The sequence below is a fragment of the Prunus avium genome, chromosome 8 (assembly GCF_965620075.1).
Source record: "Prunus avium chromosome 8, drPruAviu1.hap1.1, whole genome shotgun sequence".
Classification (NCBI taxonomy): domain Eukaryota; kingdom Viridiplantae; phylum Streptophyta; class Magnoliopsida; order Rosales; family Rosaceae; genus Prunus; species Prunus avium.
The window spans coordinates 28487720-28514028 of NC_142291.1; the positions used below are offsets into that span (position 1 = coordinate 28487720).

A 26309-nucleotide genomic window follows, 5' to 3' on the forward strand; every position below is an offset into this window, starting at 1 on the left:
GGAGAGTGTTGTTTAAATAGACCCAAAAAGCTCACATCACTTTCATAACCATTGCATCATTCTTGTGGATCAGAGGATTCATTTTCACTCTCAGGCTTAGTAAAATTTGAAATTAGATGCGTGAGGTGCAACGTATAACAGCTGTAGCTAAATTCGCTCGCCGACTGTATCGCTAAATTATAATAAAATGATCAATAATATTATAGTATATTTATAATAAAATGATCAATAATGTAGAAATATTATATATATTGAACAAATTACAAACTAATTGTTTACATTTTTATTTATTTTTTATTTCACCAAATAATAAATCATCTACTAATTGTACTCCAAGATTCTCACACCCAATCAAATAGTTTTCATTTGTTTAAGACTCTTGTCAAAAATCTGACATGAATATCACAATTTCAATCTTCGCTCGTGAGCATATGGTTTTTTTTAATTTTTTATGTGATTATTGTTCATGATTAACAATCTAAGTCTAACAATATAACATGTCAGATATCGAGCGAGAGAAAATTTATTGGAATTCACTAATTAATGTGATATATATTAATTATGATTCCTTTATATCATCTTTTGAAAGAAACAAGGCTATCAAATTGTTTATGTACGAATCTAAATTTACAATTGGTTTTTCTTGATGGTGACTTCCTGTGAAGTCACGAGAGAACCATTAAAAATGTGCCACATGCTTATTAATCCTTTTTAAAATTTACCAAAATGTCTTCCACTTAGACATCGTTTCGGTAAATATGTTGTCAAAAGATTTTTTTTTTTTTTACCTAATTCATTTTATAAATTTTTTATACATAGGATTTATAGTTGTTTTATTTGTACATGAGATAAACTAATGTCTCTCTACGTACGTACGTGTTTGTTTTTGGTTTTGCTTTTTCGCCCTCCCGTATTCGATGTGATATTAGCTACCAACATACAAAGTTTTTTATTTTTATTTTATAAAGCGTAATTTTATTGAAAACTACGAATCAGCACAATCCCGAATTAATAAATTCTGTATAAAATCAGGAGGGTTCTCAAACCAAATAAATCATGATCTAAGCAAAGCGTACAAGCTTGTGAGCAACAACATTGTAACTCCTGAGCATATGAGTCAAGAGATGGATTATATAAACAACTGAATGTCCATTCCGAGGCAATTGTTTTATGTTACTGATTAATTGAAGGATTATAAACAACATTATAATCTTGGATAGCGTGGGCGGCTAAGTGTTAGTTAATGTGTGTTCTGAAAATTATAATTTATATGCATCGAAAGAGGTATTTTTTGTTTGATTTTGTTTTGGTAAATGCATCCAAAGAGGTATCCTTAAGTTTGAAAGAAGCCAAAGATTATTGATGCAATTTGGCTTTGTGTGTGTGTGGCTCCGTCATAGTGACCAAACTTGGCACTGTTTTCTGGCACAACAGACCTCGCCCACTTTTGTCTTTGCATTTAAAAGAGCAATAAATAATAATATTTTGTCTCCCATCAACCCTGAAATATGTCGTTTAAATGGAAAATTAAAATAAATAAATAAAAACCTAGACACCTAAAAAGAAAGGATAATTTTATTTTATTGTTTTAAAAGTCGCAGTTTAGTATTGATAATGTCATAAAATTGTTCAATATGATGGAACTTTAACATCCTTTTAATATTGGGTCTCAATAATGATAAATTTAGTCGTTAATGACCACTAGTGAGTATGGAGATTAATTTTGAGGACCACTAGTGATAATTTCGTGAATCTTCACACAAATAGGAATAGGACAGTGCAATGTGCATGCTATATATTTAAGACGCCATTGTAATTTGTTACATACTTATTAAAAAAATCTTCACACAAATATTGTTTTTCTTAATTCTCGGTGGTGATAAGTATGGCCTAGATATGGCATTAAACTTAATATATTCCAGGAAAATTTTCAAAATTTTCAAAATTAACCATTCAAACAAAACCAAATTGAATTTATTTTTTTCTTTTCTTTTTCTCTATGCTCGTCGACAACATAACTGCGTATCCATATTCCATGTGTACGGTGTGACATAATCCGGAGAAACGAATTTGTTCATCATGAATTTGATTATTTTTTATTTTTATATTAATATATAAGTCAAGGAAGTCAATGAGAAAGAAAAAAAAAAACAAAAGCGGATGGGAACTTCTTGGATTAATTTTCTTGTATTTGCCTTTTCGATTTTCTTGGTCAACAAAGACGGTGTGATCTATCAAAATCCAAGAATCTTTTTTTTATATCAAGTTGAGGGACACCTCGCCTGTTTCACAATTTCCCCCCATTCATTTTTACTTTTAATTAATAAATTTTTTTTGTTTGCATTTGGCAAGTTGAATTTTATTTTGTTTTGTTTAATGAATTCAGTGGCAAGACGAGAAGGATGAACAACTGGCAGCTCAGGAGGTACAAAAGAGACTGATAACGAGACATATAGGTCAGAGTTTCTGTTCTTTTAATCTTGTAAGACATTGAATTCGTATCAATAATTTGGGCAACAAGAACAAAAACTAGATCTTACTTAGGTCACAGGTCAAGTTCTCTACAGAAAACATAAGATGCCGTAATTTCGGTTTTTATAATATAGTATAATACATCCACAATAAAGCTACGTACGTTATTATAGTTTCATAATATGATAACTTAGTCATAAATAAATATCAAACTCATTACAAATATCATTCTTACATTATCTTAACCCGCAGCAATTGAATCAAGACACGTATCCATTATCTAAGTTTAGAAGACGTGCATTCGTCATGCAGGAAGAATTGTACGCATTGACTAGGAGAACTGAGGTACTGGCTAAGTTCAAAAGACATCGATCGCCACAAGAAGAGTTGAATTTTCGGGTCCAAGGATATATTAAACTACAAATATATTTGACTCATTTGTGTCAATAATTTGAAAAGGCTAGCGTAGGAGAGAGAAAGAGTATAAAGAAAAAAATGGCAAGTTGGAAATTGGGTAGATCATTATTGGCCACGATGTCAGTAAACGTGCAACTTTGATTAGTCTTCCTTTTGTTTTTATTGTTCTTTTCCCTATAGTCATCAACTTTGATTTTGTTTTGGTCAACCATCACACTTTGATTGGTTTGTCGAATCATAAACTAGATTCCCAGTTTAATCAAGAAAATTACTATTCGACCGTTTTCTTTTTGTTTTTTTGTTGATTGAAAAATGGAGACTATTATAAATTTAAGTGGACGATTTGCTTAGTTTCACTTATTTTTTATAGAGAAAAGCGATGATTGTATTCATAAATCAGCCATAAGGGCAAATATAAATTCTCATAAAGGGGTAATATAAATATGGAAACATAGTAACCACATAAGGTTAAAAAGCTAGAGAAATTTCGGCATAAAAGCCCACATGCCTAAACAAACAAGACATGAATCACAGAGCCCAAATCTACCAATACAATTATAACTTTTAACTCTCACAAGTACAAAATACAAGTAGAGACTAGAAAACTATCCAACACCCAACTCACAAGATCGATGCAATTATTACAAAATAAGAAAATTGCAAACAAGCAACCAAAAACCAACAAAGTCAATACCGTCGTAGTTGCCACCGTCATCACAGACGCCATCGCTGCTTAAATTCACCTCTTAATCTTCATATGTACTAGAGTCATAAATTAATATCTCACTCATGTATTATCTCACTTATATTGTCTTGATTGAAATCAACACTATGTTAGTAAAAAAAAAAATGATCAGCTTTGTGAATGATGTTGTAGCAAGCACTTCTATTTATAAGCGTTTATGTTAGAAGCACAATTTTTTTTGAATATTAAAAATTCAAACACATGATAGGTACTTCTTCGAAAGTACCAAAAACTGCTTTTAAAGCATTTCCAAACAAACTTTTAATGTGTTTCCTTCGGCTCCATACATTGTTCTTCCTCGTGGAGCCCTTGATTGAATATGATACAACAATTATCAATGCAACGGTCGACGATCACATGCTAGTGACCACTGCACTGCAACGTTCACTAGCAAGGTAAAAGAGCCAACGGCCAATAAATGTTGATTCCTCAACCACAATCATTTGAAGAAGTCAAAACCAACACAATCAATATAAGTTTACGTTTGGCCTTCGACCGCGAAATGAAATGCCTTGCAAAGCACACAATCGAATGGAAGTGATTGTTCTTGATTTCTCGACCTAATCGTCATATCAGCAGAGAATATAATTAGATTAAACGAATCGACAATTTAATTTTCTAAATTCCGATTCCAATGGATGAGAAATCTTTAATTGAGCCCGTATAATAAGTTCCTTTTCTTTTGCCTCTCCATATTCCTCACGAATATATATATATATATATAAATTATTAATTTGATTTTTATCGGAAAGAATCAACATTGCCAACATAGATAAAGCTAGATCCAATAATTTGTTTGTCAAATGATGTGACAATGTTAATGTATGTGTCAATATATCACCTAATGGGAATAAGTGGGTCAAAAAGTGAGCCACATACGTAATTCGGTGAATAATTATGGTGTTCAAATGGTTTAAAAAGAAAACCAAATGTTGGCCTTGTAGTGGCTCCAAAACAGAATGTGGAAGATGAGGTAAACGAACCTGAGTCCTTTCTTCGTTTTTAAATTTCTTTGCACAAATTTGAGCACCGAACAGGTAAAATTCCATGGAAAACATAAGGACAAAACATATATGGTTGCGTCCGGCAAAGGAAAGGGACAATTTAACAAATCATATACCTTCCTGAACTTGATCGATCTCTCTGCTCTCCACACATCTGCAGCTACGTGCCATCCATGCATCCAAAATTCCATTTCACAACTTGGAGAGAAAATCATTTAGAACACAAACGTTTGGGAAACATTTGATTCTCTCTCTCTCTCTCTCTCTCTCTCTCTCTCTCTCTCTCCCTAACTTGTCAATTTTCAACAAAATTCATCATTGCTAGTACAGATAGGGATACGACAGCAGCTAGCTGCATGTGAATCACACATGAACTAGGGTTTTATGTGGCTCAGATCTTGACAGCATACAAGTTTCCTGCGTTTTATATATATGCTTTCTTGGTCCACCACGATCCTTATTTTATTTTCAATTCATTACCCAAATTAATAATATTTTTGAACTTATTGTGATTCTCATCATCATCATTATTCTTAATAAATTATTTTGTTTTCCGATTATTATAAATTATGGTTGATTAATTTACTTAACCGCTCTAATTTTTTTTCCTTAAATAAGGATTTTATATAATCCAAACAGTATACCTTAAAAATTTGATAGAAAAAAACTATAAGAAAAGTTGTTTATCAATCTCATCCCTCTTTCTCCTCCTCCTCCTCCTCCCTCTTCCCTCATCATGCCTCTATTAAGAGATCTTGATGACCGTGACCACTTTAAGGTTTTCTTTTATAATTACTTATATTAATTTTGGAAGAAAGAACACATAAGTGAATGAGAAATTTCACATCCAAAAACCTTGAGAGAGGTAATTGAGTTAATTTGGGACCTAAATAGCAATGTACACTACGATAATAAATTTTTTGATAAAAAGGAAATAAAATTTTATTAAATCAATAGAAATAACAATACAAAAGACACGGACTATAAAGGGAGCCATCCCAATAACAATATGACAGACATGGGTAAACTTCCCTAGTGACCTAAGCCAACTGAAGAGCTGAAACGATTTGGAGAGAATTACTCTCGAAAATAACTTTTCTATAACCCCTCTCAACTGTCATAATTTTCCTGAATCTAGTCTAATAATATTAAGGACAAAAACTAGCCGCTAACTGACATGACTCTCCTAGAGAGACTAAGAACACCTAGCAAACTCAACTAATTAAGTTTTTGGAATCATAAGAGAAAAAAAAAACAGAAAACTCATAGAGTTTATGGACTTTATTGAACAAACTAAATTAAAATAAAAAAACTAAAACAATACTGGCAAAAGGAAAACCAACTGCTGTTAATCTTTCTTCAGTACATGACATAGACAGCGCCACCTAGTTACTCCATGGCCTCAATGCACTAATGAGCAATGGATCTACCATATGATCAAGCCGCAACACCTCAAATAGCAGTCTCGCAAGATGAGGCACAACCAAAACCCAAATCTGAGACAATAGATTTGCCAAAGAAAGAGTAGATAGACATAAGTTCACAAAAAGCCGAAGAACACCGAAAATTCGAAGAGATCGGGGGGCCCAATCTAAAGCTTTCTCTCATAATTTTTTTTTTCTTCTCTCTCTTTTAGCGGCTAGGGTTTTTCTTCAACTATGATATTAATAAATATTGGTATTGGTGAGATTCTCTATATATATACATCTGTAAAATCCTATTATTAATATGAACGATCCATTTAATTCTTCAAGGGAGATGCCACATTGACCCGCAAGATTTGCATAGCAGGTTGAGTCTGTTGAATTAATGGGTTACAACAAAACCAACCAATAGACTAGTTTATCTAAGATAAAGATGGATCACCACCAGAAATCATTAGAATAAAACTATTAATTAATGTTAAACAAGTATTTGATTCAACGAAGCAGAACCCCCGGTGTCTCAACTCGTATGTATCTTTACCCGCATGGGCATGCAACTTGGTTTTACAATACCAGAACTGAAATGATGAAAGAAAAATGAAGTGGGCAAGTCGCCTATATATTAACATGTAAAGTTTATCCTTTTTGCAGTTGAGAGGATAGTTTGCGAAAAACTGCATATATTTTTATCACTACTAAATCTCGGAAAAGGAAGCATATAACCATCACATCTCTATGTTCAAATCAAAATCCTTGTTTTCCAGCTGGTGTTCCAATCCAAATTTATAAAGCAAAAATCTGCATATCTTTTTGCTACAGCTAAATCTAGGACAAGGTCGCATATGATCATCACATCTATATTCAAATCAAAACCTTGTTTTTCCAACTGGTGTTCCTTTCAGATAGGTATTTGAAGTTAAATCAACTAAAATATCTCAAAGCTTTGTATAACCTTTTCTTCCCTAATCTCAGACAGACAGGTGTTTGCAGTTAAAGTTGGAAATAAAATCATAAGCATGGCTGTGCCATATCTTCAAGTAGGAATTTAAATATCTCTAGTTGCATATCTTTTCTTCCATTTCGTGTTTTAGTTTACCGTGAATATCTTTATTGAGTTAGTGGGTTTTCCATCTGGTTTTCTATAGCATTTGAATAAAGTGAATTTTTATTTTACCAGAGTGTATGGTTGGTTAGTAGATTTGTCTTGCATAACAACTTGGTCTTAATTAATTTTAAGTGTATATGTAGAAAAAATACTTTGATGACCTGTACTTTTTTTTCTCTCTCTCTCTCTCTCCAAACAAGGGATCCTACCAATAACATCATAGAAAACTTTATTTTTTTTATTTTTTATTTACAAACGATAGGAGAATTGCAAGATTCTTTTACAAAAGTTCAATACACCTACAACAATTTACAACGAGTCAATCCACAACAAGACTATCATGACCATTAACTACATATCGAACTCATCACAAATATATCATCCTCGTCATTCATGTGAGTCGAATCTAAAATATCCTCCAACCAAGTGAAGACAAATACCACTAAACGAAAGGCTAGTTGGTATTATAAAACAGTACAACAACGTAAGAATCAACAGTTTATAAGAACAAAACTCGGCTGTCAGAAATGTAGTCCACATCTAAATTTTCTGTCTTCAAGCATAAGTTAATTAACCCATCTCATTCCCCCTTCAGTAACAGGAACAACACAAGAGTTATAACAATGAATAAGTAGCTCCAAAAACAAAAAACCAAAAAAAAAAAAGCTGTCTGAAATAGATAAATTAATGTTTACCAAATGCAAGTCCCCATCTCCTTTTGCTTTATGTCTTAAACAACCTTCTAGGAAAGGAACTCCTTTGTCAAATTCAGTGACCAAAATAAATGAAAATGATTTGAATTCTGGCAGTTTATGGCAGTTACGCCTACCACTCACCAAAATCCAGGGGTAATATGGTCAAGGAAATTAGGAAAGGTAGTGATTGGAGACGTGCACTAGGCTACTCCTGGTGCTCTGCTTAGACGCGTTTGAAAAAGAGCTAAGTATCTTTTCCAAACATGGGGCCACATGCTTTTTCTTTTGCTCTTTCATTTTCTGAGGGTTAGGGTCCACGTGTAGGTCGGTCCAACACGTGCATTGAATTCTTAATCTCGGCCTTAAATTTTACTTTGGGGACTTTGTGGAAGAGAAATAAAGAACCACTTGCTTTCATTTCATAATTGCCGACTTGCCTGTATTTTGGGATCATTGATTTGGACTGCCCTTTAATTCAGAGGGAGAAATGCAAGTCCCTCAATCTTTTGAAAGTTCATAAATTAATACTTCAAACCACACGAAAGACATAGCAACATCAAAGCAATATACCTAAAAAAACAAAATTTGTTATTATTATTGAGTTATATTCTAGCATGCATTTGAAAAACAACATATACGACGATTGAGAGAGTTGGATGATTATTAAAATTACTAAAATTTAACGAGTTTCAAATAATATGTATTAATGTCAGATACACGCACGAAAATTGCTCGTAAAAAAGATATATATAGAGTAATAACTATCATGGATGGAATGGAACGGGACAATGTGCATTGCATAACTCTTACGCAAACATGAGAAAACTTAGTGACCTTCAATGGGGTGTCCTTTGAGAATGAACCACTATTTTGCCCCTGCATATATAGTTGGAAAGATGCTGCTTTTCATATTAATTTGTTTAGAAATTTTTTGCGTATATATGGAGCTGTTATTTTCTTATCAGGAATATTAATAATAACGATAATAACAATACTTAAATAAAGAGTCGTACACTCACTTAATCTCCGCGTAAGTGAGACGCTAATATTTTTTTTTGAGAGTTTATCTCACGTTCGAAATAGGAAGTGTCACTTTTAGGACTAATTGTTTGACCGTCTCCACTCATTATCAATAAATGAGGCTCTAATTGTATCATATTTCAGAATTACGGTTTTCCGCATTTGCTAAGTGCTTTTGGGTTACGTGATCTAATTGCATCCTAATTACGTATAAGCGTGGTGTCTGCTTAGTTCACCATTTTCAGCTGCATGTTAGTGTTGCCTATTGAAATCCCTCCAGAGTTCTTATTCAGCTCAATGAATTTTTGTTAAATCAATTGTCGTCTCAGTGCACAAATCATGCAATATAGGCCATAGAGTTTGATATATATATATGCGATTCTCAAACATATATATTTGGATGCTGACTTGATCTTCATATGAATGGTGATCATGTTGTCAATATGCTTTCATTATCTTGTTGGCATGTTCTCAATAAATTAATAGTTGCCATATATGTTGTCGAGTACCCAATTTCAGCTATGGTGAGGTGAGATTTCCTTACAAGCAGAGTACTCGACATCCATACATACCGACAACATATTGAGAACATGCCAACAATATAACGATAACATATCCACAATTCCAATAATTGGTATGTCTCATTCACTCATGTAGGTTTTACAATTGAGTTTCCCTAGCTAGTTGTTTAAGAGTAAAAGAAATTCCAAACTCACTCTCCTCCACAATTAGGAAACTTGCTAATTACCAATATGTGCCGCCCAAGGGCCAAATCACTACAATGAGTTGATAGCCATTTGCTTGAAACTGATAGCTGCAAATTTCACCACCTCACATTTGTCTTGCAATAGATTCTTTTTTCAATTTCTGTTCTCAAATTGATGTGCCCTTCCAAACTAAATTCCAAATTAGAACGTTGTGGGTTCACACAGTGGCATGCTCTAATATTTTTCAACTCCTAGTGGTTCACAACTTGGACTCTCTCATTCTCTCTGTGGACCATATTGCACCAAATAATGCATGTGATGAAAGATCTTGACCAGGGAACCTGCAAGAACTTCTCCTTCCCCTTGGCTGCCTTCTTCTTTTATATATCTTGAAGCATTGGAATCTTACAAAGTTCATTTGTTTGGAGTTTCTTTTTTGGTAGCTTTTTTCAAATCTACATTATCACTATGTTGAGTAGGGGCATGAATGTGGCCAAATCATAACTCTTCCAGATAATCATAAGCAGCTAAATCTGATTTCTGGGTTACCAACTTACCATTATATTGGATAAGGATTAATTAACCTCTGAAAAGTCAAGTCCACCAATACAACCATATCTAAAATTGTATTCACATTATACTTTAACCAAACTACAGATTGGAAAAACATTTACTGACTTTATATTTTTTGGCAATGGCGTGTAAAGCTCAGGCAGGTGTGCCCTTAGCCTAATTGCTTCAGGCGCAACATGCGTTCAAAGACTCCATACTAACATGGATGCCAGATTTTTCCTTCAAAACTTTTCAACCAGAAGCTTCAAGTCAATATTGACTCAATTACTTGGAATTTAGGATGAATTAATTAGAAGATTGTAGGCCACAATCTTTGTGTTGTCCATTTTATAATTACCAAGGGATTACATTAATGTGATGTGTGACTAATTTTAAAGAGAGCAAGGACACATCTTCATCATAATTAACCAGCATGGTTGGTCTACCACCAAAGAAAAATCAGTACTTTTTTCATATGCTGCATCATATCTAGCTACAGAACAAGCCAACAATCCTTTCCAACCTTTATTGTAATGCCTGTCAATGTTGGAATTAATTTTGTACATATATCATCATCAAATTGGGCTCACCATCAGCATCATGGAAGTACGTACCTATTGCATTTAGTTCTTAGTTGAAATTAATGGGCTTGGTCCTCTTCTTTAAAATCACAGGGCTTGACTATGATAAAAGGATTGATATATGATGTACTAGTAGTAATGATAGTAACAAGAAGAAGAGGAAGAAGAATTTGAACAAATTTATTGTCACCCCTAAATTTATTGAAGGCATCCCCTAAAATATATATATAGTCCCTTTCTATTGAGGCACACCCTTTAGGGTCCCCTACGATTTTTTTTCCAATGATTTAGACAAATCAGAAACCATTTTGACATCCAATTGTGTCCTACAAAATCAATGAACACAATGCTTCAAGAAAGTGCTAAAATTTCAATAACTTAATTGAGTGGTCAAATAATATTGGATTCAAGTAATTTTTTGTAGAAACAATCTTTGAATGATTATCTAAAAAATAGACGTTTGGATTAGTGAAATACAATGTGGAGTGGGCCCTACAAGGGTATCCCTCAAATACACCCTCAACAGAAGCTCTCTGTATATATATAATTTTTTAAAGACTTTTCCTATTGAGAGGGGCAATAATATACTGAACTCATACATATTACACGAATGCTAGGACTCAAATATAGAACCTTGCCTGAGAGAGTAATTTCTCCAAACCATTATACTAATGGGTTCTTTACCTGAGGGAGCATCCCCTAAAATATTAATATAACATAAAATGACTACTATTGAAGACCAAGTTGTTTTTAAATCCAAACTTATTTGTTGACAATCCATCCCGAAATCCCACTTTTGATAGGCCATAGCCCACCCATTAGCTCTCTCATACTCTCACAAGTTGATGAAAATAAATGTTATTTTTTATGAATGGGAGAGCCTCCAAATGAAGTATATGAATTGAAAATTCTTCAGTTTTGTTGAAGTTTTTATGATTTATAAATCCGGTTGTTTGTGCTTTCATTCGATGCACCAAAACTGAACATTGGAGAATACATTTAAGTTTGCTAACCAAGTTACACGTGTTTGTACCATATTTGAAAAACGGACCAAAGTTGATTTATTTTTTAAATATTAAAATTACATTCGACCCAAGCTCACTTTCATTCTTTCAAAACCAACAAAAAGGACATTTGATTTTATGTTTGGGCCACTGCTTGGTTTAAATTCACTCAAAAGGCATATATCTCAAAATATCTCAGTCTTAACGCACACTAAAGTCAATGAGTGAGGAGCCGTTACCAAGTTGACCCACATAACCTGTTGAAAATGGGTTTTCACCATTAAGAGCGACTTGATTGCTGTCTCTCTTAGCAAGGAAGTAAGATGGCTGACTGATGCCAAAACCAAGAGGAGTCGTCTTCCGACTGGTTTTCCAACTACAAAAGGAACGCAAATCAAAGGAACATCCCTCGAAACTAGTATCTTCATCTAAGATATTTTTTCTCCTACTCGTGGATCAACTTACGAGGGCAGGTCTACAACTGACATTGGACAACACTCAAGTTTTATCCTTCACCCACCACCGTCATTGTTGGAATATTTTTCCTATAAATATAGAGGCTCAACAACAGCACTCGAGGACTCTCTCTCCAAAATCAAACGCAACGTCTCTTAAACACTTGAACAAACTTCAATCTTTTCAAATAGCCAACTTACTACTTAGATAACCAGTTGAGAACTCCTGCACTTAACTAACAATTAGGCTAGCTTCCTTCTAAACAGCTAAAACTTGTAACGGATTGGATAGAGAAATCTCCAATCTCTTCATTACTGTAACTTGTTCTTTAAAACAGCTAAATGGAGAAATCTTTAACTTTTGTCTTAATTTGTTATCATGCCTGGGATGGATAGAGAAATCTCCAGTTTCTAGAACTTTTACTTCCTCTGCAATTAACCTTACTCGCACTTTACATTCCTGCCATTTATCTTTCCCGCACCTTACTTTCCAGTAATTTACTTTCCTGCACTTTATATTTGAATCTTTACTTTTCAGAGTAATATAACTATTCATTGCTAGACATGCCCAAAAGAAGGGTTTTTAGGTCCAAATAGGGCTTTCTTAGCCCGAAAATAAGGGTTTACTTAGGCCTGAATTCACTATGTCTTAACCTAATCTAGGGTTATCTTAGGCCCGAATGAGGTTTTTGAACCCAATCAAGGGAACATTGACAACAACATTGGTTTTTTTGTTTGGCTAGGTATCGTTCGTACCTCCCAAGCCATAGACGCACAATTGAAGGAATATTGAAGTCCTCTTAATTGAGGCATAGAAAAGAACTCATCCGAGCCAGTACCCCCCTTGGAGCACAATGGCTTTATCAGAGCTCCCGAACAAGCGCAAATCCATCGAACAAAACATTTTACATCACATATACCATGTCTATTGGGCTTGTCTCATCCCTAATAGTGGTACGTCTACACAAACTATGAATCGGGCCAGAAGAAGAAGGTTGCCAGGGCTCAACCCTTGCTCTCCTACCATTTTCAACATGATCCAACTTTCAATTTTTGTCCAAAATTAAACAATCCTCTCATGAGCCAGAGATCCAATCGGGGCATTGGTGTTGACTCAACCTCCTCTCTTTTCCTGCTCCATTCCCAAAAAGGAGCATGGAACAAAAAGGGCATCAACAACACGACACTGCTACACAAACTGAAAATGTTAATGGTTTTTAGTAGCATCATACTGAAGTTTGCAAAAAATTTCAGCAGAACCCCACTTTATCATTTCGAAATTCAAATGCCAATATTCATCAAATATGGTATTCCACTTGAGTAGATGGACTTTATGGGTTGGGTTGGTGCCTTGCTACTTTGATTTTTATATTTTATTAAGTGAATGTAATCAAAATAATTTGGTAGGTGAGAAGTTATAAGCTAAAAGTTTCAAGGTTTATCTATTTTCGATCTCATGATCAGGGATGGATTCAAGATTTGAAAATAGGGTGAGTTAAATTTATCTTACATACAAACCTAAAAAACTTGACGGTACGAGTGAATTTCATTGAAGTATGAATTTTAAGGTCAATTAGCAATTACATGATAAACTTCTCCATGAAAGGAAAAGAATTGAAAGCAGTTATTATCCATTACAAAAGAAGAAGAAGAAAAAAACTAAACCAATTTAATCCAACTAAGCCAACTTGGAAAATAAAAATGAGAAGAAGTAGCCAAATTTTATTATAAAAAAAAATAATGAATTGACGTTTTATGTACACTAGAAAAGGTAAAGGTTTTTTTTTTGGACAAAAAGTAAAGGATGTTCTCTAGGAATGTGTGTTTTCTGAAAAATGCTGAGTAATAAATATTAATTAACTAAAGAGAAAAAAGAAAAAAAAAAGATTTTCTATGGGTGGGATCACTGGGATGGGGTGTGTGGAGGTGTGCTTTGGTGGATTGAGTATTAATATTGGACTATAAAATATCAAGTCACCCGGGTTATAGCCCATGTTAGCATAAACGTAGGACCATTTCTGCTCATGATTCAGACTTTTTCTAGATTGGTGTAGCATGATTAGTATACGATTAGTAATTGTATTAAGAAAGATGAGTGTCTAATAAAACTCCCCACGTACTTATCAAGATAAGTGGAAGACCGTCCTAAATAGTGGCGTGAAGAAGATGTTCTCAAATTTTCTTAATTATGAACAAAAGTCTCTTAAAAGGTAAGAATATAAAGAAGTGAAACATGTGGAAATGCATGCATGTACTGTTTACAAGGTGGCCAAAAAAGAAGGATAGGCTAGCGGTAGGTGGGCGGTTGGATAAGCGCTAGGTGGTGGTCAATGTGGATAACCGGCTCTACTGTTATTGTCTCAAATGGAGGAGGGCCTTCTGGATTGTGTATTTGGACAATTTCAAAAAGGGATTAACGGCCAACATTTTTTTTTCCTTTTGTTTATATTACTTTACTTGTTCATGTGCCTAATATCATGACTTCAGATTTTGCCTCATCCTAACCTTGACTTGAGGCCAATATTCTCTAAGATGACTCACGAGCTCTTTTTTTTTTCTTTATTCTTTTGAGTATTGGAGGACATGTGATTCGAATTTGGCTCCTCTAACTTTCATGATAAGCTCATTTCTTACAATACGTGTCTAATAAAGGCCTAACTAATTATATATCTAATTTCCTGTTTAGGAGTGATTATGAAACACTTAAAGGCGCTTTATGACATTAAAAAGCATTTTTGATAATGTTTGATAGAAATATTTAAAAGTGTTTCTGGGTCATAGCACCTGCTTCACATAGCATGTGTTTCTTTAGAAAAAACTTAGATTTTTTTATAAAAATTTTAACGTTTTAAAAATAAAGGTGATTATGAGCAAAGGTACTTCCTAAAACAGCAATTCCAAACAAATCCTAAAATATGTTGTCAAATAATAAAGAGCCTTGCCATTCACGCTGAAAAATTTACTCGCTATACTCGACGAAGATGTATGAGATGAGAACAATGACAATTTTATTTTTGGCATTTTTGAAATTTTTTGTTACTACTTATGAAGTTTTCAGAAACATCAATGAAAGGGTCAAAATTGAAAAGTTGGGAAAATTTTCAGATGCCATGCTAGGGTGTAGTGATCAAATTTGTGTGTGTGAGATGATCCACGCTCAAGACTCGAACAACAGCAAACTTAGCCCATACATATAAACACAGTTCAGCCCAATCTTGTCAAGGCCATGATCAACCTTATGCGCTTCAACTAAAACTATCCAGTAGGATTTTGACCAGAGCAAGAGCCCAAGAACTATTATGTCTCCGTGAAGTCTTCACTGAGAGCAGGATTCAGAAGCTGTACTTGTAAACCAGACGACGACAATGGAGAAGAGTGCACGGAGGCGATTGGATTGTATTTCTCGTCACCTTGTATTACCACCTCAAGCTAATCACGGTCTGCAGCAGGTGAGATTGATTCATCCACAATCTTTTTCCATTTTTCTTCTTTTATTTTTTGTTGGGTTATCTTTTGCACTATGTACTGAGAAGCTTGGTGGAAAAAGAAAATATGCTGTATTTGATAAAGTTTGATTTTTAACTACTACAAGGTGCTGTTATTAAATAATGGGCAAGTGAAGAGTGAGGAGGCAGAGCCTGTGGTGATAGGAGGAATGGTGTTGGACATTCATGCCACACCTTCTATCCCTGCCAATCCCAGAACCACTACTCCAGGTAAGGTAAGTTTAATTTTCTTCCCCACAAACTTTTCATATGAAGTTTTTCTATTAGGTGAATTGGAATTGTATGTCCAAAATTGTCATTGTACTCTTTTGTGTCTGGTAAGTTAATTCAATTTGGTATTTTAGATTCCACTATGCTAAGCAATTTCAAGCTTCTGGAAAAGTTCTTCTGCTCCAATTCTCTTAGTTTAGAATATAAAATGGCTAATGAATTATGCCCACATGGAAAATGGTAGTTTTCATGTGAGTTTGTTTGAGTATGTTGAGACTTCAAATTTTAGTACCCCCAATTTTCAGAATTGTAGATTGAAGTTTATACTTTGAGATGATGAAGAATTGGTTTTCACTGCTAACAGTGAGAGTCTTCAGCAGGGCTGTAAATTGGGAGTTCATTTTCTTTTATTAGATATTTATTTGCAGTATTTTGACATTTCAAATTCTTGTACCGTCAAGGGCTGAGTTTAAATAATTGTACCTTGAAGTTTATGTTTGAAATGATGGAAAATTGGTTTTCACTGCTAACACAGTAAGATTGTTCTTTTATTAGATATTTATTTGCGTGTGCGTATCTATGGGAATCATCTACTCAGGTCAGCTATGTACTAGGAGGGGTAGCAAGGAATGTTGCTGAGTGCATATCAAAGCTAGGAGCAAAGCCATTCATGATTAGTGCCTTGGGGCTTGACATGCCAGGTGGTCTTCTGACCTTTTTTTGTTTATCATTACAATTACTGCTTGCCAACCTCCACAACCACAAGAGCCATGCAGGTTTCATCATCAATAGTACTTTGTAAAATTGATAAGAATTGTTTGGATGCTTAGTTGGAAAATATCAAGTAATGCTTTTGGGGCTGGGATACTTTTTGATATATCATAATGTTGGGATGCCAGGTTTCCAGTGATTTGAGTAGCAATATGAACATACTTCAAATTGCAGTGTTCATTGTAATCACTCCATAGTCCAAATCTGATGTTACGATTGATAACCATAATCTTAACACATGAATCTCAAAACATCTCTATTTGTTCCTTGTCAGGCTTATTCACTAGGCTTTGACTGTTTTTCTAATATATTTTTATCTGAATTGTGTTTGCAACATAATCACAATTTTTGTACAGCACATATGACTTGTGAAACTGACAAGTTACACATATTTTCTTTTTCATTAGGAAACTTATTGTTGGAGCACTGGAAGTCTTCTGGGCTATCTACTGAAGGTCATCTATTATGTTTGCAATTTACCTTTCATCTTCGGTGACTTTTGATTATAGTTATAACTCCAGATTGCAATAAGGTTTTAGATACTCTATTTACAACCAAAATTTAGTCAGTTTGACTTATCTTTCGGTGTGTCTGTCAGGGATAATTTACAATCAAAATTTAGTCATTTTTCCTTTATCTTGAAATTATTAAAGCATCTCAGCACAATTCGTACTCGTGTATTAATATGTTATGATGGTTTTGGATTAGGGATTTGGAAGCACCAAAACATTGAGACTCCTGTTGTGTGCAATGTACTTGATGTTAGTGGGGAGTTGGCTGCTGCTGTTGCAAGTGTAGAAGCTATCGTAAGTTCAAGTTCGATAAAAGAAATTTGTTTATTTATGAGAGTTGTTAAATTGAAAACATAAACAAAGCTTAAGTTAAGAATGGCATGTTCAGAACATTTAATGCTTACATGATGACCCTGGAACAGGAAAAATTTCTAACACCTGAGTGGATCCAGCAGTTCAAATATAATATACGCTCTGCTCCAGTGTTGATGATTGATGCAAACCTGACTCTTTCTGCTCTAAAAGCTTCTTGCCAGTGTATTTATTACATTTTACTTTAGATCTCTCTCTCTCTCCCCCTCTCTCCCTCTCTCAGTATCTTTTACTCAATTCTCAATTTTCTTCTCTTATTTTGGGTTTATTTCAGTGGCAGCAGAATGCGAAATTCCGGTGTGGTTTGAACCTGTATCAGTAGCAAAATCTCGAAGAATCAGTTCAGTTGTCAAGTATGTGAGTGTTGTCCTTTTGCTCTTATGTCCACATTGCTATTAATTCTTCTTAAATGTTAGATCCAGGTCACTCGTAGAACGGGTTACGCTCTTTTTATGATTCTAGTTGTAGTTGATGAGTAGCTACGTGTTCTTATCCTTTTTTTGGTATGTTTTTCTGCCTGGGATGAGGGGTTATGGAAAAAAAGGAACTGGTTACCTTACGGCCTCCCTTTACATGTACAGGAATTAATATATAATAAAATTTTACAGAGATGGATCTCATTGTATAATCATGTTGTTGTTTGTAAGTTACTTGGGTTCAACCCCTTGCCATCTTTAATCAAAACATGCATTACTATTTAAAGAAAAAACTATTTAAGGGTAACTAATAAAAACAGTTATATGCTTGACCCTGATGTAGTCTTTATATTTCCAGGGTTTCTTTTTTATCCTCATTTGCAACTAACATGCTGGTTATTATGTACAGGTAACTTTTGCTTCACCCAATGAAGATGAACTTGTTGCCATGGCAAATAATTTGTCTGGTGGAAATGTGTATCGTCCGATTGAAAGGAACAATAGCAGAAAGAAATGTTCAACAGAAACCTTGTTCCATTTGCTAAAACCTGCAGTCTGGGTTTTGCTAGAGAAGGGTATTAAAATAGTTGTTGTGACAGTTGGTTCAGATGGAGTGTTCTTATGTTCGAGAGGAGGACCAAGCTTCATGAGAATTGGTTGTGAGGGAATCAAACCTTTTGTTTCCAATGGGGAATTATTCAATACCGTAACTGCAAGTTGTCCTTCAAATCTGTTCTCAAGTCCTCTGGATTCTGAGGGAAGCTCGTTTCTCTTTGCTGTGCATTTTCCTGCACTTCCTGCATCAGTGGTGAGGCTTACAGGGGCTGGTGATTGCTTGGTTGGGGGAACTATCGCTTCTATTTGTGCAGGTTTAGATGTGATGCAAAGTCTGGCAGTTGGTATTGCAGCTTCCAAAGCTGCAGTTGAGGGAGAGACCAATGTGCCTTCTGTATTTAATTTGGCTGCAATTGCAGGTACGAGTTTGAACGTATATTTTGCATATAGCTAGGTTTCCTACTTAACCCCATCTGGTAGTATATTTTGCATAAAAAGGAAATAAAGTGTGTGTGAAATTGCATGAGTGTTAATATTTGCCCCATACCATTCGGTGCATGTGATTACTGCAGAGCATTAGACAACTAAGATGGCCTAGTTGCAGAATTTCGAGTTATTGTGAAATCACTGAAATATCCTGTACTCCAAAATGTGATGCTTGAGATCACACAGAATGGTAATTAGTAAACCTAGTTACCACACACACACACAGCCTTATTTGTCTGATGTTAACAAGTTAGAAAAGAAAATATTTGTGAACCCATTTCTGAGGGACATCCACATTATAGTGTCTACTTAATTTTCACAAATATTATCGTCTTTTGGGATAGGCAAAACCATTGTAACTTCTGGTGGTTTGACATGAATGAAAGAGATTCCACTATTTGACGCAAGGCTCTATATATTGATTGTTGTGTAATTATTTTCCATGCAGATGATGCAAGGTCGGTATACTCGGCTGCCAAAGTTGTGTTCCATCAATCAATGCCGTAAAACCATGGAACTGCGAATCAAGCTGAATCAGTTAGATTGTTGTAAATCAGAGGGAAACTTTCACTTGAGGAACCATGCCAATCTTTGTTTTCTGCTAATGTTCTTCATACATTAAAGTTGTCAAGGAGACATCATTTCATTATCTGATTCAGCATATTGTGAAGTTGTTTACTATTGTCAGAGTTGGATGACGGAAGCAAGGCTTATGCTTGTCTGAGTAATTGGAAATTTCAATGAACTTTACATGAAATTTCACTGCACAACAAGAATATACTTACCATTTTAACTGTATAGCATTACCATTATACCAACATGAAATTTCAATGAACTGCATAACAGTCTTGCCTTTTTCAGATATTTCTTTATTTGCTATCTACTGAAATATGAAAATAATATTGGTTTTGGCCAGCATCAACAAAAAATATATGCATCTTTGCTCTAGTTTCTAAATTTGTGTATTATACACATACGTATGTAATTTTTTTTTCAAATACTTCTGTTTTTCATACACTACAAGTTTTTTAAAAATCAAACGTAATGTACATGCATATTCTTCACGCTTAATGCACCTTTATTTATTTTCTTACAAGCTATTTAATAATAAAGTATAATTCACATAGGGTATATGTGTTCTTCAAATATTATTGAATAATAATACTACACATAAAAAAAAAAATTAATAATGAAAAAAAAAAAAAAAAAAAAGGACCTCGTTTTGGTACATATTATATTAGCACCCACGCACTCCCCTAACGACGTCATTGTTGATGTCGTATGAGTAGCGAATGGTTTTTGGCACCTTCAATTCAAAAGACGAAGTTACGTTTGAAATGGGTTCGCTTTGTCTTTACCGCCTTTCCGCGCAAACGCGCTTATAATTTTCTTTCTGATATTTTTTCGTTCAGAGAACGCCATCAAAGCAGAGGGACAGGGATAAGCAAATTGTATATAAATGCAGTTTCTAAAAGACGGTCTTATATATCACGTTCAAGCCATAAAAGCCGGTTTTCCGCTAACCATTTTCACTTCCAATCAACTCATACACTTGTACTCCAGAAATGGCCTTTTACGAGAAGCCCAGAAACTGTTCGACGAAATGCCCCAACGAAACGTCTTCTCTTGGAATGCCATTATATCCGCTCACATAAAAGCACAAAACTTGAAGCGAGCCCGCCAGTTATTTGACTCTGCTTCGTACAAGGATTTGGTCACCTATAATTCACTGTTATCTGGTTACGTCAGCGCAGACGGGTATGAGGATTGTGCACTTGAGCTATTCAGTGAAATGAAGTCACTGGATTATGGGATTAGAATTGATGAGATTAGTCTCACAACGATGCTGAACTTGACTGCAAAGTTAGAAGTGGTGTCTTATGGAAGGGAGTTGCATTCGTTTATGGTGAAAACTGCCAATGATTCAAGTGGGTTCGCGGTGAGCTCACTTATTGATATGTATTCTAAGTGTGGATATTTTCAAGAAGCGTGGTGGGTTTTTAGTGGACATAGAGAGGTGGTTGACTTGGTTTCAAAGAATGCAATGGTGGCAGCTTGTTGCAGAGAAGGAAAATTGGAAGTGGCAGTTAATCTATTTTGGACAGAACCGGAGCTGACTGATAATGTGTCTTGGAACACATTGATTGCAGGGTATGCCCAGAATGGTTTTGAAGAAGAAGCACTCGATCTGTTTGTCCGTATGGCGGAGAATGGATTTAGGCGGAATGAGCACACTTTTGCTAGTGTTTTAAGTGCTTGCTCCGGCCTGAGGAGCTTCAAACATGGAAGGGAAGTCCATGCTTGGGTGTTGAAGAATGGGATGACTTCGAATTCATTTATACTCAGTGGAATTGTTGATGTCTACTGTAAGTGTGGCAATATGAAGTATGCAAAGTCAGTTCACGCAGCAATGGGGTTTGAAAATTCCTTCTCGGTCACGTCAATGATTATGGGCCATGCCTTTCATGGTAACCTAGTAGAAGCACGGAGACTTTTTGATTCATTGGCTGAAAAGAGCACTGTTGTATGGACAGCTTTGTTTTCTGGATATCTCAAATCACAGAAATGCGAAGCTGTATTTGAACTTTTAAGTGAGTTCAGGGCGAAGGAATCAATAGTTCCTGATGCTGCAATTCTCATCAGTGTTCTTGGTGCCTGCGCAATAAAAGCTGCCCTGGATCCTGGTAAGCAGATTCATGCGTACATCTTAAGGAGCAGGATCGAAGTGGATAAGAAGTTGTTTAGTGCTTTGGTTGATATGTACTCAAAATCTGGGAGTATTACCTACGCAGAAAGCCTTTTCAAGAGAGGCTCTGACAGGGATATAATCCTTTACAATGTGATGTTAGCTGGTTATGCTCATCATGGGCTTGAAAATAAAGCTATCCAGATCTTCAATGAAATGTTGGAGCGAGGTATTAAACCTGATGTAGTCACCTTTTTAGCAATTCTATCAGCTTGTCGACACTCTTGTTTGGTGGAATTGGGTGAGCAGTTCTTCTACTCCATGAAAAAGGATTACAATGTATTGCCCGAAATTGAGCACTATGCTTGTATGATTGATTTGTACGGGAGGGCTAACCAGCTTGACAAGGCAAAAGAATTGATGAGAAAGATTCCTATAGAATCAGACACCATTATATGGGGGGCATTCTTGAATGCTTGTAGAGTAAATGGAAATACCATACTTGCTAGAGAGGCAGAGGAGAGGCTATTAAAACTTGAAGGAGACATTGGTGATCGGTATGTACAGTTGGCTAATTTATATGCTGCAGAGAGAAATTGGGATGAGGTTTGCAGAATAAGGAAGAAGATGAAAGGGAAGGAGGCCAAGAAGGCTGCTGGTTGCAGTTGGTTATACGTGGAAAATGGAGTTCATATATTTATTTCTGGTGACAAAACTCACCCAAGAACAGAGGCTATAAATTTTACCTTAGCCTTATTGGCTGAAGAATTGTATCAGATATCTTGAGCAGAATTGAGGGTCATAATTTGAATTTCATCATCTCAACACAACACATCTAGTTTATTCTCAAGTGGTTTTGTGTGTGTGCCGATTGCGTAGTCCATCAGTGACAAGGTTTTGGAGTGTTATCGCACAACAAGATGTCTACCACAATCACTAATGTCAATTAATGCGGTGGTAATTCTAGGCAATTAAGGGCTCGTTTGGGAATGCTTCTCTAGGAAGTACTTCTGCTCATAAGCGCTTCTAACAAAAGCGCTTTTATTATAAAAATCTTGAATTTTCATAAAAAATTAAAGTGCTTCGTGAAAAAGCACTTGGGAGTGCTTCCTGAAGAAGCACATAACAGGTGCTTCTCCAGGAAGCGCTTCTATGACCCAAAAGCGCTTCTAAACTTTTTTGCCAAACGCTGTCAGAAGCGCTTTTGGACCTTTTAGAAGCACTCCCAAACAGGCCCTAAGTAGGGTGAGCCAAAATGCTCTCTCTCTAATGCACAAAAGGTTGTGGATAAACCATAGTTATGCTCCATTTCGGAGCCAAAAAAATTAGAAAAAGACAGGGAAGAAGGGTGTGTACAAAAGATCTTGCTTCCTTCCTATCAATTACAGTTTGACACGTGCAAAAATAATTCATTAAAAACATAAAAGAAAAACTTATGTAGACATGTCATATTGCCATTAGCAAGAATGTTACTAGGGAAGGAAGGAAAGTATTTTCCGTGTATAAATGGAATATAATTACGGTTTATACAATTAATTAAGAGAGCTTCACTAATATACCCAAAATATGGGCTAAAATTATATAAAAAATAAAAAATAAAAAATAAACCCCACATGGAATGCACTTTAAAAACACACTCAAAACTCATTTACTACATAAGAAATTGGTGTTAAAGTTCCTATAAATTACTTGACTGCCATCAACTTAAAAGAAGCCCAACACAAAAAAAAATTAAATAGCACCCAAAACAAGCCCAACCCAATTTTATAAAAAAAACCCAAACAATTCATTACACACAAAACGTCTTGAAAACCGTAGCTTCATTAACGTGTCATGTTGATTAATGACTGTAATGTTCCACACCTTTATTGTCATGTTGATTAATGGCTGTAATGTTCCAGTCTAAGGTAATAACACTGGTAGTTTCCTATGAGATCCTATTTCTAATGCATGTCTACCCTCTGTAATGTTTGAGTCTAGGGTAATAACACTGCTAGTTTCCTATGACATCCTATTTCTAATGCATGTCTATTCCTTGTAATGTTCCAGTCTATGGTAATAACACTGCTAGTTTCATATGACATCCTATTTCTAATGCATGTCTACCCTTGTAATGTTCCAGTCTAGGGAAATAACACTGCTAGTTTATTGTCATGTTGATTAATGCTTGTCATGTTACTATTTCTAATACATGTCCACCAAAGAAAAGATGAAGAAAGAGCAAATCAGACCAACTCAAAATAAGCCGAGCCTAGATTGTTAATACTATTATGTCATAGAAGTACATTGTTAATACTTTGTCATAAAAGTACATTGTTAAACAAAAATGAGATCCATAACTGAAATAGTAACAAAAGATAAATCGATCATCAAAACTTAAACTACATTTCGAAAATCAACTAAAATCCGAAGAGAAACACATAATTAAAGCAAAAGATAAAAAATCTCAAGTCCAAACCAAACAACGACGACGACGACAACGATGACGATGATGACGATGATGACGACAATGACAACGACGACGTGGCGAAAGAGGAGTAGAGCTTGAAGATGAGGAGTAGAGCTAAGAGCATCTGATTGAGGTTTGTTCGAGGTTCCGAAAAATCTGAAGAAAAAAAAAATATATCAATAGAAGCATGATTTTAGAACAAGAAATCGAATGTGAAATATTGAAAATTGTAGATCATAAATGAATAATATAGTTGGACTTGAGACTGAGCTTCAATGGAAGCTCCTCTTATTCCAACACCGAGAAAGCACCAGCGAGAAAGGAGAAAATAAATCTAATTTGGTTTTTTGACAGATCTGTTTTTTGACAAATCTGCTTTTTTGGCAGATCTGGGCAGATCTGACTTGTCTCTCAAATCCATAGTACAAGGGCAATATAGGTATTTTACACACAAATAAACTAAAAAATAGCTATTAAATTGAAAAAATTGACAGCTTGTTGTAAATGCATGAGTTGGTGGATGACCACCATACCTCTTAGCATTCACCCTTTCTAATTCTATGTAACCTATACACTAAATACTATAGTTATGGGCTTGTAACTTATGAGTTGTTAATGTCTTCTTACCATTGTAAGCCTATAAATAAGAGGTCTTATTAAGATGAGAAATACAAGTTGATTGAACAATTTCTATTGTCTTCCTCGACTTTCCAATTCTCTCTACAATTTCCCTTAGTTTTATAACACGTTATCAGCACGACATTGCTCTTGGTATGTTTTCTTTCTCTGAATTTTCTTTCTTTTTATATGAGTTAGAGTCATCACATGGTATAGAGTTTCTTTGTACTCACCATCAGACTTCATCATGCTCATTTAAGAAAAAAAATCCTTAGTCTTATTACACATGAATATAATGCCATATTTTTTTTATTTGTTTGTTTATTTGATCTTAATTATTATAATGAGTTTGTATTATACAAAAGATCAGGGCCCAAAGTTCCTCGATCCGCATCATATAACTTGATTAGGACATAGAGCCCTTTTGATTGAATCAAAACTTGAAGTTCTTTGATTCCAAATAATTGAGGTTGTGAAGTTCCGTGAATTTAAAGAGCACATAAGGACATGAAACTCCTTGATTTTGTATTTATCAAAATCAGAATTCCATGAGGTCTACATATGTCAAGAACCCGAACCAAAAGTTTCGAATGCATATACATCGATTTGAGTATGAAGTTCAAAGCACAACTATTAATTCAATTTATTTAGATCTATGTATTCGAACTTGAAGTTTCAAATATATGTTGATATGAACCTGAAATTCATAGTTTATCATGGATCTTAATACTATATATGAACCTGAAGTTCATTACTTATTTGTGCCTATATGAACCTGAATTGGTTGGAAATCCAATTCTTAAACTTGTAGTTTTATCTACATATTGAATCCATATTAATATTATATTATCTTGGAATTTCATAGTCTTTAATTTATTTATTTTATTCCTTGTTTATACCACTTTACTCATTTTATTTTATTTATGTTGGGTTATTAGTTAATTTCGTTTTACAATAGTAATATAATATTGATACTTATGGTTATTTTATATATATAACTGAAATCATAATTGCCAGAAGCAATCAATGCCCATTTATACGAAACGAAAATATAATATAGGTTACACTCTATGTGTATTATGATGGAGCTGAAAAAAAAGGGGGGAATTAAGACCCGAAGATCTTGATCCTCAATATATTTAATGAAGGACTTGAAGATCCTAAATTCTATACATGTAAAGGAATGAGCCAGAAGCTACAATTTCTATACATCTAAAAAGGCAAGAAAATCCTTTTATATATGTGTATGTACATAAATAATTTTATGGTTCACAAAGTGAAAAGGTGATTAAATGTTAACGTGAACCATGTTGATCAATACCAATTATTAGTTGGTTATCTCATTGTTATGGTTTATAAATTTGAAGACACTCATAAGCTGTGTAGTCTCGTTTGAGCTGTGAATCCCACTGTACAGTAATGTGTTCAATTTATTGTGAACAACTTTAGCACCATGTACCTGAATGAAAAAGGGATTTTGTTAATTCAAATATTGGAACTTGAAGTCCATATCATAATAATTTAAACCTGAAGTTTAAATATTGAAC

General features: G+C 34.6%; 2 protein-coding genes across 3 annotated transcripts; both read left to right on the plus strand.

The window, feature by feature from the left end:
- Window positions 1–15285: 15285 nt before the first annotated feature.
- On the plus strand, window positions 15286–19766 carry LOC110744791 (pfkB-like carbohydrate kinase family protein). Of its 2 annotated transcripts, none has more exons than XM_088245623.1 (9): window positions 15286–15630; window positions 15774–15902; window positions 16453–16598; window positions 17076–17123; window positions 17377–17474; window positions 17603–17717; window positions 17827–17909; window positions 18378–18942; window positions 19458–19766. In XM_088245623.1, exons 2-9 carry the CDS (start codon window positions 15853–15855, stop codon window positions 19514–19516), a joined length of 1164 nt encoding a protein of 387 aa, XP_088101749.1. In that variant the 5' UTR covers window positions 15286–15630; window positions 15774–15852; the 3' UTR covers window positions 19517–19766. The 2 variants fall into 2 exon arrangements, with proteins under 2 accessions (XP_088101749.1, XP_021800499.2); XM_021944807.2 differs by having other exon boundaries at window positions 15294–15630; window positions 16496–16598.
- A 548-nt stretch (window positions 19767–20314) lies between these two features.
- On the plus strand, window positions 20315–22525 carry LOC148292472 (LOW protein: PPR containing-like protein). Its single transcript, XM_088245622.1, has one exon. The coding sequence runs from the start codon at window positions 20469–20471 to the stop codon at window positions 22479–22481; it is 2013 nt and encodes a 670-aa protein (XP_088101748.1). The 5' UTR covers window positions 20315–20468; the 3' UTR covers window positions 22482–22525.
- Window positions 22526–26309: the final 3784 nt, after the last annotated feature.

What these genes read in the sequence shown, in the direction of transcription:
- LOC110744791 (XM_021944807.2), top strand. Translation starts at nt 15,547, where the DNA reads ATGGAGAAGAGTGCACGGAGGCGATTGGATTGTATTTCTCGTCACCTT. An exon ending in TTCTGGGCTATCTACTGAAG is followed by an intron (nt 17,124 to 17,376) that starts GTCATCTATTAT and finishes GTTTTGGATTAG; the next exon opens with GGATTTGGAAGCACCAAAAC. An exon ending in TAATTTGGCTGCAATTGCAG is followed by an intron (nt 18,943 to 19,457) that starts GTACGAGTTTGA and finishes TTTTCCATGCAG; the next exon opens with ATGATGCAAGGTCGGTATAC.
- LOC148292472 (XM_088245622.1), top strand. Translation starts at nt 20,469, where the DNA reads ATGCAGTTTCTAAAAGACGGTCTTATATATCACGTTCAAGCCATAAAA.